This window comes from Seriola dumerili, unplaced genomic scaffold, assembly GCF_002260705.1.
Source record: "Seriola dumerili isolate Sdu_G_001 unplaced genomic scaffold, Sdu_1.0 BDQW01002927.1, whole genome shotgun sequence".
Classification (NCBI taxonomy): domain Eukaryota; kingdom Metazoa; phylum Chordata; class Actinopteri; order Carangiformes; family Carangidae; genus Seriola; species Seriola dumerili.
This window is the reverse complement of record NW_019177182.1, coordinates 1,305-14,817: the sequence shown is the minus strand read 5'-3', so window position 1 is coordinate 14,817 and position 13,513 is coordinate 1,305. Positions and strand designations below refer to the sequence as shown.

General features: G+C 41.3%; 1 protein-coding gene across 1 annotated transcript; it reads right to left on the bottom strand.

The window, feature by feature from the left end:
• Window positions 1-1,208: 1,208 nt before the first annotated feature.
• Window positions 1,209-5,683, bottom strand: LOC111239543 (deoxycytidine kinase-like). The gene is made up of 8 exons (XM_022769438.1): window positions 5,464-5,683; window positions 4,427-4,545; window positions 4,243-4,326; window positions 2,939-3,048; window positions 2,680-2,827; window positions 2,355-2,470; window positions 1,832-1,931; window positions 1,209-1,747 (listed from the first exon to the last, which is right to left on the bottom strand). Exons 1-8 carry the CDS (start codon window positions 5,558-5,560, stop codon window positions 1,721-1,723), a joined length of 801 nt encoding a protein of 266 aa, XP_022625159.1. The 5' UTR covers window positions 5,561-5,683; the 3' UTR covers window positions 1,209-1,720.
• Window positions 5,684-13,513: the final 7,830 nt, after the last annotated feature.

The following is a 13,513-nucleotide window of genomic DNA, read 5'->3' as shown; positions in this document are numbered from 1 at the left end:
CTCCAGGCTTCTCCAGACCTCCTCCATCCAGGCTTCTCCAGACCTCCTCCTTGTCTCTCCATGCTCTGAGTTGAGTTTGTTTTCGTGTCCTCGCTCCTCACTGAGTTTTTCCCTCCTGGAATTCGTCCGACTGAGTTTGAGTCAACAAACATCTCAGCAGGTTCACAACGACAAACTCAACACACAGATGCTCGTTACGTGATGAGATGCCCCCCCCCATCCAGCCCCCATGGTTACCCCCCATGGTCTGATATCTGGGCTGATCCAGATGCTATCAGATATATGAAGCACCACCTCTGTCAGCTGACAGGCTGTAATGGGTTTTAATGTTGTGGTTTATGGTCTTAAACAAATATATTTAAAAATGCAGTTCACAGACAAATAAAAAACATCAATAAATAACAATAAACACATTATGAATTTTAATATACGTGTGTGTGACATGCTAACTGCTCACAGTAAACTCAGTTACTCTCACAAACTAAAGTTCAAGTGTCTGTGTCACATGATCAGTTTGAGTGTCACCTGTTGTCGTCCAGGTGTGACTGAACAAGGATGTTTCAGATCTTTGTATCGTCTTGTTTGTGATCTTCAGTCAGTGATTAGCCAGTTACACAACTTCGTCATGACTCAACATGTTGTTAGTTTGACTTTAAATGTTTCAATGTTGAGCATTAACTCTACAAAGTTAAACGCTACAATCATTGTTAGCTGCTGTTAGCATGATGACAGTGTCCTCCATTCACATCTGGACTGAAACATGAACCACTCCCATGTTTTATTAACCCTTTATCTACCTGATGCCACTGCAGACCAAACTCCACTCAAGTTTTCATCTGCACAAATGTAATGTTTTTCTGTTTCTTTCTACATTATGTAAAAACTATCCACTTTTATTTTAACAATCTTTAGGAACTTGATGACTCATCACTGTCACCTGCTGGTCAATAGACATACTGTATATATGTATCTGTGTGGTATCAGTAAGTCAGTTTATCTCTGAATCATGAAGATCTATTGAAATCTTTCAAATTTCAAACTTTATTGTCTTTTGTCATTTGATGTTAGAACAAAGTATTACAGTACACACAGTACTCTGTAGTACAGTCTTTGTTTCACTAACATGTTGGATATTTGTTGATGTGATGGAGATTTAAAATGGTTGATTTCTAAATTAAGTTTGGTTTAATAACATCCAAGTCAAAAAGTAAAATTATTTCAGACAAACAGTGAGGTCTGATTTCATTTATTCACCCATTCAGATTTACAGAGACCGCCAGAGAAAAACATCAAGTGTTAGTCCCTGAAAGCATCATGGTGTCTTCACTGACAGTTTGCTGTCAGTGAAAACAAGCACCAAGTGTTTATGAGAGAAACTGATCCAGACTGAAGCATATTGAGCTAATTCAAGTAAATACATAGTTTTAATACACACACTCACTCACACACACACGATGCCTTCACTGACTCATTTTAAAATGTATCTACAAAATATAAAAAATAAAAATCAACATGAAGTTAAGAAAAAGATTAAAACTCTGCTGCTACAAACTTGAGGTTTTCCAATGAAGCTCTGAAACATCAGCTGACAGGAACCCTGAGTTGACGCTCGGACAAAAACAAAAATTAAAAATTCAGAGAAACATTTACAAAGTGTAACTGCATCATCCAATCAGATGCAGCTGCCGCTCACATCCTGAGCTCTGATTGGTAGATGAATCTACAGCGTGGTGAGAAAGTCTCTGACCTGCAGGAGGAAACAGACTCCAGATCAGATAATAAAAATTAAACTCATGAACAACAGAAAAATAAAAGTACAATAAAAACGAACCTTGTCGACAATGGCTTCCTGTTTGATACGATCATTCTTGAAGTCGTCGTCGACGTCCAGAATCAGAAGAGGTAGATCATTCAGGTAATCAAAGTCCAACCTGAGCACACAGAGTCAGGTAAATGTGACGTGTTTACTGACTTTTAATACTTTTGATCAAACACAAGTCATGCTAATTCATCCTTTATCAAACTCATGTGTTCATCACCATGAAAACTGATATCTATATATCAGAAAGTAAAACCATCTGAGACGTTAAAGCTTTTGACTTTTAATGTAAATCATTGTTCATCAACTATAAAATTAAACCTGAACTGAAATGTTGATTAAAGACCTTGCTGTTTTCAGCCAAATCCATTTTCTGAAGCAAAGCTAATGATTTAAAATAACAGTCACAGGTTTAACGTTTTATTTCATGTTTCTGTTTCAGACGCTGAGAAATAAATGAACGTCAAGTTTTTCAGAAAACTCCACACTCTTTAATGAAAATATATTACACATACAACTGCTGTGGAGTTGTTACCTGAGGTTCCTGTGGTAGAGCCAGGCCTCATGTTTGAAGTGTAGCTGCTGCAGATACTCCAGAGGAATCCCCTGTTCCTCCTCCCGTCCCCGGTGGAGCAACCGCTGCATACAGCGCTGAAAATCACAGCAAATACTCAGGAGCCTGAAGGCAGATACGGAGTATTATACCAATACAGACAAATGTACTAGTAGTAGTAGTAATAGTAGTTAGTAGTAGTTGTTAGTAATAGTATTAGTAGTAGTACTAATACTTAGTAGTAGTAGTTAGTAGTAGTCGTAGTGGTAATAGTTAGTAGTAGTAATAGTAGTAGTAGTAGTAATACCTGTGGCTGGGCTCTCAGGTAGATGATTCCGTCGAGGGCGATCTCAGGTTCAAACTGGTTCAGTAACCAGGTGTGCCAGTCCTGATAAACAGCCCACTCTGTGTCTGACAGGTTACCACACTCAAACAGGTTGGACGCAAACACGTACCTGTACACACAGTACACACTTACTGAAGTAATATGCACTTGTACACAGAGTACACACTTAGTGTTGTCAAATACTGCATGTATGTGTGAGGTGTCCCAGGTGTGTAGTTACCTGTCTGAGTAAACAGAGCGTTCATAGAACTGAACAGGGTTTTCAGCCTGCTGAAGTTTGACTGACGGAGACTGAAGCTGAGAACGAACTCTGCTGAGACACGCATAACTCTGCAGAGACAGGTGAGAGACAGGTGAGAGACAGGTGACGAGGGTCAGGGTGAGACAGAGACAGGTGAGACAGACAGATATAGGGAGTCCAGCAGTGGATCAGCTGAACTTCAGTCAGTCAGGATAAAGAGAAGCAGGTGAGTTTAGAGGAAACAAATAGTGACATGATGGATGATACCTGATGATACCTGTAAAAGTTTAAACGTTGTTGTTACCTAGGTAACCTGTCAGTGGATGAAATAAAGGAGGTTTGTGGTATTTTTACATTTCCTGGTTAAACAGAGAGTAGACACATGAAAGATGGGAACACTGAAAAGTTGAGAAAATAAACAGTGAAGAAGAAGCAGCAACATGAACTCCCCAGGAGGAAATTGAGATCTGGTGTTTAACACTGTCCAATGGTAATTTCACTTAACAACAAATGAAGGAAGTTTTTTCTAAAAATAAAACCAGGAAAAGAAGCAGAGACAGCGTCTTGAAGGAGCTCATCAAAACCACTACATGGTTCTGGTTCCTGACGACTGGGTCAGTTACAGAGGCGTCTGTACTATTCAGTGATGACGAGTCTGTCTGTTCTTCCTTTACAGTGTGGATGGAAACTCTGAGTCTAACTGTTCAAAGCAGGGATTTCATTAAATTTATTAACTTACTGGATTTCGTCATAAATATGTATGTATTTTTTAACAGTGTTAAATCTTTGTGAGGATATCAGTTATCAGTTAGACGGTTACACAATAGATGATCACATCCAGCTGATGTTCACGGATGAACAACAGACCACAGTAGTGATTTCACCCTAACAGTGACAAAACTAAAAGATATTAGTGAACCACAGTTTGTATTCACTGGAGAAAATTCAGAGATGGTTTTAAATATCTCAGTGTCATTAAATCATTAAAACAAAGACCACAGTGACATCAAGTGATATGTCTGTAGAACTGGAGAAGTGTCTGTAATGTTGGAGTAAACAACAGCAGAAGCCTAAGGTGATTGGACAGTATCATCCTTGTTTGTTGTTTGAACATAATGAAATACAGTTTTATTTAAAGTGTTCTGTACGTTTAAATTACTTTCCTTATTACAGTCAAATAATTGAGGCTCCTCCCTTTGTTTCGTAACATCTGCTGTACAGTGGATTCATGTTGTTTTATGTTTTGTTGTTGTCACATAAATAAAAGGTACTGACTAACTCACCTGGAAGGTGTAGGACCAGCAGCTAGGTTTATCATACAACATCTGCAGCAGGTTCCCTCCACTCTTCTGAGAGGAACTCAGCTCCTGGAGACATGCAGGCAAACATCAGCACTTTATTCTGAAAGGACAGGAAGTATTCCGATGCCACTGTGTGACATCATCATTGCAGGTGTGTTTTATTCACCTTGTAAATGTCGTTGCTGTCATTCTGGACGTTACACCATTTTCCAATAGGTTCAGGAATCACTTCCCAGTCCTCCGATGCCCCCTGGAGGAGACGCACAAACGTAGACTTCCCTGCAGCTGAGAGACAGACAGGTGAGACAGACAGAGACAAAGAAACAGAGAGAGACAGACAGACAGACAGACAGAGAGAGAGAGAGACACACAGGTGAGACAGACAGAGACATAAGAACAGAGAGACATACAGGTGAGAGGCTGGCTCTGTAGGAATTTCCTTTTGAACCAACAGAGACACAAACAAACATTTTTTTTATAGACAAACAAACTAATAACCAATAATCATTAATCAAACTCTTCTCATTCTTAACTGAAGACTTAACTTTGGGTTTTGGACAAAAACCAAATATTTGATGGCGTCACAACTCAGATACATTTTACTTAATGAGTCATTAGTTAACTGACATATAGGATTTATTTTCCAGATTGTTTGGTCTATAAAAAGTCAGATTACAGCAGAAATATCAGAGATTGTCAACAGATGTTATTTACAGATTGTTCACGTTATTTAGAGTGATAACAGATCTTATTTACAGATTGTTTACAGTCAGAAAAAAACAAAAGCAGAAACTCAACCATATGTAACAGTTAGACCTTTTCCATTAAAAATGGAGCAGCTCTTCTGATGGTGTGTGTTTACTTTAAACTGGAGGATCTTTAAACTGACGTCTGGAAAGTTTACTGCCCTGCATGGAGCTACAAACTTCACCAATGATTGATTATTAAATGTCAAATTCTGACTCAGGCTTTTCATTATCTGGTCTTTGGGGTTTCATTTGGCGCCAATCAGCTCCACAAAGGCAGGTCGGATTTAAAATCAAACTGAGATTAGAAATACAAACTGTCCTTTTTGTCCTGATCCTCTGAGACTGTGTTCATAGGAGAACCGACAGTTTAACGGATTTAAACACACTCCGATCTTTAACCTCCCCGCCGGTAGAGAAGTCACCGCTCATCCGTCCGGTTAGAATCAGAACTCACCAATGTTTCCCTCGATGGAGATCTTCTTCTGTCTGCGTGAGAAGCTGCCGCTCAGTAACGGACTGGCACGGAATTGCCTCTTCGGTGGTGTCGCCATTAAATCAGGCTAATAACAGTTACTGATCTATACTTACAGATCTTTATTTGTTCTCCGCAAGGAGGGAAACCGCCTGACAGACCGCGAGATTCTTCTTCAGTTAAATCCCGCGCGCGAATAGAGTTCCTTTTCCGGGGGCGGGACTAAACGGAGAGCTATTTTATTACAACACAGATGAGAGGATGTCTCACTCTGCTCCGGTTTCTGAAATTAAAATAAAGATCTCTCACTCTTTCGTTGTTTCTGAAGTTAAAATAAAGAGGTCTCACTCTGTCGTTGTGTTTGACATAAAAAGGTCTCACTCTGCTGTTTCTAAAGTTTGACTAAAGAGCTCTCACTCTGCTGTTCCTTAATTTAAAATAAAGATTTCTCACTCTTTGTTTCTTGAGTTAAAATAAAGAGGTCTGACTCTGCCTGTTGCTAAAGTTTGACTAAAGAGGTTTTACTCTCCCCTTATTTCTAAAGTATGACTAAACAGGTCTCAGGGTTGACTCAGAAACAAGGATAGAGTGAGATCTCCTTATTTTTACTTTACGCTGCTGTTTCTAAAGTAAAAACAAGGAGGTCTCACTCTGTCCTTCTTTCTAGTGTTAAAATCAAATCAAGTGACAACCTTTCATGACATCACACATTGGTATGTTAACTGCCAATTTGAAGCCTCGAGTTGGGTTAGGTGTAGAAAATAGATGTTTTTAAGATCGGACCTCTCGGTCAGATGGTGGGCACAGGCACGCAGCCTTTTATTTGTTTAAACCCTCTTTCTTCTCCTAATTACACTATCTCCAGTCTATGTTCCTTGGTCCAGTTTACCATCAATGGTATCCTGGGCCTTGGTCCTTTCTCCATCAGCAACTTTTTTTATGTGTGTCTCCATGGTATATTTGAGTTATCCAAAAAGTAGTTGTATTTCTTTGGAGTGGTATAGTACTCAATATCCTAGATTTGTGCCAAGACATACGTGCTGAAAGCAATCTACATGCAACACAATAATAATCAAAATATACAATATCTCACAAAATTATATATATATACACATACACACAGACAAAAAATAAAGAATTCTACTCATTTTATGTACATTTTTATCACTCCAAGATTTTGATTTTTACCAGTTGAATCTCCTATCATGTTTGTCTCCACTGTTGTTTAAAGGTCCCCCTAATTCAGTTCACAATCAAGTCTCCAAATTTCTATACACTTTCTCCTAACATCTCTCTTAATAAAGTTTTTAAATATAATTATTTTCTCAAGGTTATTTTTTTTAAAAATTGATTGATTTTTAATAAAGTTCTTAAACATGATTGCTTTTTAAAATCAGAAAATCCAAACATGATTGCTTTTAGATAAAAATATTATACATGATTACTTTCTGGTAGAGGTCTTAAATTGATTGGGTTAGGGTTAGGATTAGAAAATAAAGGATCATTAAGTCCCTGTGGGAATCTAGTGCCCAATTTGCTAATCCAGGTCCTCTCTGTCCTCTGTCTCTGGGTTGTTGTCTAATTTGGACTGCACTGGAGGACAGAGGCCTGTAATGAATGCCAGCCATGCTGTATGAAGTGTTTAACCAGCGGAGTGTGGATGTCTTTCCTTTTCAAAATATTGTATCTATGTTGTGTGAATCTGTTTCAGATTGTGTTTCCCGTCTCACCGACATATTGTAGCCCACATTGTTTACAAATGATAATATATAAACAATTTTTGGATGAAATATTTCCCTCATTCTCAATTTTATATACATTTTTATTCTGTTTATTAGACACCCATACTTGCTGTTTAAAGAATTCAGTATTGCCCTTTAATTTGGAATCAATTAACGGTTTAATTTTGGCTTTCACCAGGTAATCCTTTAAATTTTTGTTTTTCCTGAATGCAGCAATGATCCTGTGGTTCTGGAGGAGCTCCCTTCCTTTCCTGGAGTCTTCAAAGTTGTTCCTGATCTCGCTGACCAGCTTCACCGTGGATGCCGAGTAAGTAGTTATAAAAGGAATAAAAGATGACACAATATGGGGCTTAATTTGGAGGAACTTTTTGAAGGAGTTTCTTAGGAAGGTCCTGGAGTACCCCCTGCGGGCCAAGGCAGAGAAGAGCACCCTAGTGGCCTGTTTAAAATCCTCATTTTGGGTGCAGATCCTATGGAACCATAATAATTGAGATTTGATTAGACCTGCAAAAGTGTGTTTGGGGTGAAAGCTGGTCTCATGGAGCAAAGCATGAGTATCCGTCTCTTTAAAGAAAACCTTAATATCTAATTTATTGGTTTCATTAAATTTGGGTCCTTTAAATGTTGTTGTGTCCAGGAAGTCGATAGAATTGTGATTTAAAGTGGATTTTAATTTAATAGACGGATTAAAATTATTAAGAGTGTTCAGGAAAATCTTAAAATCTTCCTCTGAATGTGTCCATACTCCCCAGATGTCATCTAGATATCTATAATAGTGGATGGGTCTTTTTTCACATTGTTGTAGGGCCCCTGTTTCCCAATCTGCCATAAAAATATTGGCATATGCGGGCGCAAATTTCTTGCCCATTGCTGTGCCCTTAATCTGTAAAAAATACTCACCATTGAATTCAAAATCATTTTTTATTAAGTTAATCTCTAATAATTGTAATAATTCTTTATCCGGTCTTTTTTTATCATAATTTTTAGAAAAATGTTTTTCACTGACTGAATGCCCTCTCTTATGTCTATGTTTTTATAGAGACTATCAATATCGATAGTAAACAGGATCGAATCTGCCGGAATCTGTAAGTTTTTTATTTTGTCTATGAAATCATATGTGTCTTTAATATAGCTGGTGTGTGTAGTGGACAGGGGATTCAGATAAAAGTCCAGGAACTCTGCTGTCCTGTAGGTCTCACTGCTACAATCAGACACTATAGGTCTACCAGGGGGGATTTCAAAAGGCTTGCTCCACTTAGCAGGGTCCTTATGTATCTTAGGCAACATGTAAAAACGTCTAGGTCTGGGTTCTGAATCACCAATCAAGTAATTCCTCTGTTTCCAATTAATACATTTTTTCTCATGTAGTTTCTTAATGATTTGGTGTACAATGGGGATGGTGTCCAGATAAATTGGATTTTCTAATTTGGAGTAATACTTTGTATCATTCAATTGTCTGTATCCTTCCCATAAATATTGCTCCCGTTCCATAACTACCACAACACTGCCCTTATCGGCCGGTTTAATAATAATGTTTTTATTTTTCATCAGCTCCTTAAGTGCTGAGCTTTCTTCCTGGGTCAGATTAGGTTTCACATGCCGGATTTTAAAATGATGGTCATAATAATTTGTATCTCTTTTAATCAAGTCTATGATTTGGGGGGGTAGTTGTGCATCGGGAGGGGCCCAATGAGATGTGGGAGTGAAGGGTTGTGGTGTTAAATCACCTTCATCACCATAGAAAGCTGCCAACTTTAATCTTCTATGGTAATTTTGTAGGTCGAATCTAGACTGTTGCCTAATATTTTCACTGTTAAGACCCAAAGTGGGGATGAAAGTAAGGCCTCTATTAAGTAGAGCAAGCTGAGGGGTGGACAGTTGTATTTTATTGGACAAAATTTTAACATTTCTGTACCCCTCCTGAGGTGGCAGGCTGGTGGGGATCCTCAGTTTAAATGCTTACCCCAGTGATCCAGCATTGAACCTGCTGTCTGCCTCGTCCAGTGCACTCCCTCTCTCTCTGTGCTGAACGCCGTGTCTGGGAGCTTGGGGATGAACTCACAGTTTTCAACAATATATTTATTTATTGCATTCAGGTTAAAGCGTTCCTGCTGAGGGAGAGATGGAGAGTAATTAATGGCTGGCACCATCACCCGTGCCAGTGGGAAGCGCCGCTTTGTCGCCCTCTAAGCCGCCTGCAGCTGCTTCGTCGCAGTCACCTGGGCTTTCTGAGCCCTGTGGTTCAGCCCAAAGGCCAGGATGATTTTCTCCGGCTGTGTGGAGCAGGTTGCCTTGGCGAGGATGGCTGCAGCGTGGTGGAAGTTGGCTCCCGGATAGCTGTCCACCTGTAGGTCCTCATCCTGGAAGGGTGGACACTTGGCGAGGTTGGAGTCTCCCACGATCAGGTACTTCCTCCTCACGTTGAGTGCCCAGTCTTTCATTTTCCTGACCGTATTGATGTGGCGGGTGGGTCTCCGGACGGGCGTGGTGGATGAGGGTGGTGGTGGTGCTGCTTCCAGGTCAGCCAGCTTCCCCTGCTCGTCGGCTGCTGGCTGTGGTGTCACCACAGGAGGTTTGGGTGGCCCTGAGTCTCCGGAGGCGGGCCCCCGTGCTCCTGTGTGCCCGCTGCGGTGCGTTCCGCCGCCTGCCAGCCTGTTAGGTGGGCCAGGATGACGGCCTCCGCCTGCTGAAGGGTCTCTGCCCCCAGCCTCTGTCCCAGATTCCTCCTCACCCAAGCGGAGGCAATCTGGAAAGGACCCCTCCAGTCCTGATTGTCTGGCCAGCCTATTAATTTCGGCTTCCAGCATGTCCATATAATGTTCTCTGAGAACTAGGAGGGTGGTGTACTCCCAGTTTTTGGTGTTCCCCACCAGCAGCAGGTTTAATAAACTCACTCAGAGTGGCGGTCATGCGGCCGATGGTCGGGGGTGGCTCCTTCGCCGACACATTTTTTAGATGGTGGGCCGCTTTAATAATGTTATGAATGATCCGGACCTTTAAATTAAAGTCCGGATCATTCGACTGTACCTTGTGGGTGGGCTGGGTGGGCTGGGTGGGTCTGTAAGGCCCCTGTCGCTGCGGTTAGCCGTCCATGGTCCGCTGTCCAGGCCCGTAGTAGCGTACCTGGTTGTCCCGCCGTAGCCCGCTGCTGCTAGTCCGCTGCTCGCGAGCGTAGTGGACATGGCGGCCCTGCCGTCGTCCGCCGTTGTCGGTCCGCTGCTCGTGAGCGTGATGAACCCGGCGATCCTGCCATGGCGTTCTGGCCACGATGGATCGCTGGAAGTGTCGCGATCCATCATATCCATCCCGTCTGGGTCGGCCGTATCTCGGTCCTCGTAGCCACGAAGGGAGCCGGAGCGCTGGGGTGCTCTGTCTCCCGAGCGCGGCTGCTTGCGCCCGCGTCGGACCATCGTCCAGCCGTCGTCTCTTTCAAAAAAGTGCATCTCCGTGTGTTTTTTTATAAAAAAAACTAAAAAAAGAAAAAACAGAAGCTAATCTAACAAAAAACGGACCTCCGGATGAGGCGAAAAAAAACTCTAAAAGTTCTAAGACTTTTATTTTGAAAAAGGAGGGAAAGGAATTTCCTTTTTTCACACAATGTTTTATTTTCACAGAACATATAACAAAAACATAACAAAAACACAAGGTAACACACTGCAATGTTTCGGTCACTAATCGGACCTTCTTCAGGCAAATACAAACTTTAATCTTCCCGGCGATCGGTGACAAAACCTGAGTGCTGTCGATCCGTAGCTGTCACAGGCTAGCACGAGAAGACCAGGCAAGTTTAAACTCCCCGCAGTCCTGCCAAGAGGGGCGGGAGCGGAAGTCGGGAGCTCACCCTGTCCCCCTCTGTCGCCCCCGCTGGCCAGCCGGCCGCCACCGCTGGCCAGCCGGCCGCCACCGCACTCTACCCCGGTGCATCGATCGCCTTAACCGAGAGACGACTTTTCAAATTCGGATGTCAGTCATCATGAACACATAACATAAACCTATAACTGAACATCCATCTTTCACATTCAACAAAGAAAGAAAAAGAAAATTGTTATTTTTATTCCACTTACATCAATTGTTTTTAACGGAAAAGGAAACACACATGAATATAAACAAAAACAAAAACATCCTTTTTCATTCACGTCTTCCGGTTTTTAATACATTCATTACTCATGAAATCCTCTTCCTTTTGCACCGTTTGTCCACCCCTATATATTTTTTAATTCCTATATATGCACTAAACTACTCTAATTAATGTATTTATTTATTTATTTATTAACCTGTTTTTAATCCATTTGTATGCTATAGTATTTATTAATAGAGATATTTATTTATTTATTTATTGAGTATTTCTGTAATAATGATATGTATATTTATTAATTAATAAAATCATTTATTTCTTACCTCAACATCAAATTCTGCACAGTAGACCCCCCTGGGTTTTAATTGTTTATTTATTTGGGTTAGGGTTAGGGTTAGGCGAAGGGTTAGCCCGTCCCCTCCATTGAGGGTCAGGAAATGCACGGGCCTTCCCTCCGGCGCCCATCCCTCCCCGGTCCCAAGATGACCAACTTTGGTCTTGGGGTCGAAGGTCGAAGTTTCACCCACGGGGGCGACCCCTTCTCCCACGGCGAACTATTTGCCACCCACCATCCTCTTTGGCAAACGCCATTTAGAATGATGGGGGGTGTCCTTTTTATTTTTCTATATATATATAAATGAAATAAAATATGAATTTTAATAAAAAACAAAAAAAAACTCCCTTATACTAAACTATATTTTTATATTTTATATTTTTATATTTTTATATATTAATAAACTATAAATATGCCCTTTCGCGACGTTTCGGCACTGTATGTGCCTTCTTCAGGCAGGGCAATGAAAATAAACAAGAGTGGCTACCACGCACTAAAAGCAGCTGTCTCCAGCAAAGCCTCAGCTCAGAATGAGCCTTCAATGTGTTATCGCCCTTTTATACCCGCTCAATCACCTATTTTAAAATCCTGGTCTAAATTTTACTTTTTAGAAATAAATCGAATTAACCCCTTAACTCCTGGTAGTTTGTTTGTGAAATCCCCATATAATGAATTTGAATCTATATTTAAACATTTTTAATGAATTTTAATGAATTATATAATAATAAATAATCATGTATATATTTTAAATAGTATTTATATAGGATGCTGGGATAGGCTCCAGCCCCCCCGCGACCCTACTAGAGGATAAGCGGTAGACAATGAATGAATGAATGAATGAATGAATTTATATATATTCATTCATTCATTCATTGTCTACCGCTTATCCTCTAGTAGGGTCGCGGGGGGGCTGGAACCTATCCCAGCATCCTTTCGGGTGAGAGGCGGGGTACACTCTGGACAGGTCGCCAGTCCATCGCAGGCCGCCATGGGTAGTCGCTGATATGCTGCCGTGGCACAGCGTTAAATTCTGTGTTTTAATCTTGAAAAAAAAAGTTTGTCCAAAGTCCAGAAAATTTGGTGTCTACGGACTCGGCTCATCACGCTGAGTAACACATGTAAGTTCCAGCCTTCTGAGTCGCTCCCCTCCGAAGCGCCGCCATGGGTCATCTCTCATATGCTGCCGTGGCACACCGTTAAATTCTGTGTTTTAATCTTGAAAAAAAAAGTTTGTCCAAAGTCCACAAGTTTGGTGTCTATAGACTCGGTTCATCACGCTGAATAACATATGTCAGCCCCAGACTTCTGAGGCGCTCCCTTCCGAAGGGCCGCCATGGGTAGTCTCCCATATGCTGCCGTGGCACACTGTTAAATTCTGTGTTTTAATTAAAAAAAAAAAAAAAAGTTTGTCCAAATTCCACAAATTCGGTGTCTACGGACTCGGCTCGTCATTTTGAGTAACACATTGTCGCAATCAACTTTGCTGCTCTCCTGCTGTGGTTGAAATTTCCACTCACTCACCCTCCGGCCACACCTCATCAGCCAAATCTGCCACACCTGGTGTTCCCAGCTGAGTCTCATCACCTAGCCACTTTATAAGCAGCTCTGTTTCATTCACTCAGTGCCAGATTGTCTTCGCTTCATGCCTGACCTTCCAGCACTAACCTGTGGACTGACTTCCCAGTACCGACTTGGCTCGCCTCTGATCTTCTCTTCTCATCTCTACCCCAGCAAACGCTACAGCCTTCCGTTCCTGACCACGAGTTTTGCCTGTAAGTTTTCTGGTCTCTGTCTGCTTGTGGCTGTGTGGTGTTTCACCACTTCAGTTTTCCCTGTCCTGCTGGTTCATCGATCCTCTGCCTGTCCCCAACAATCCTTTGG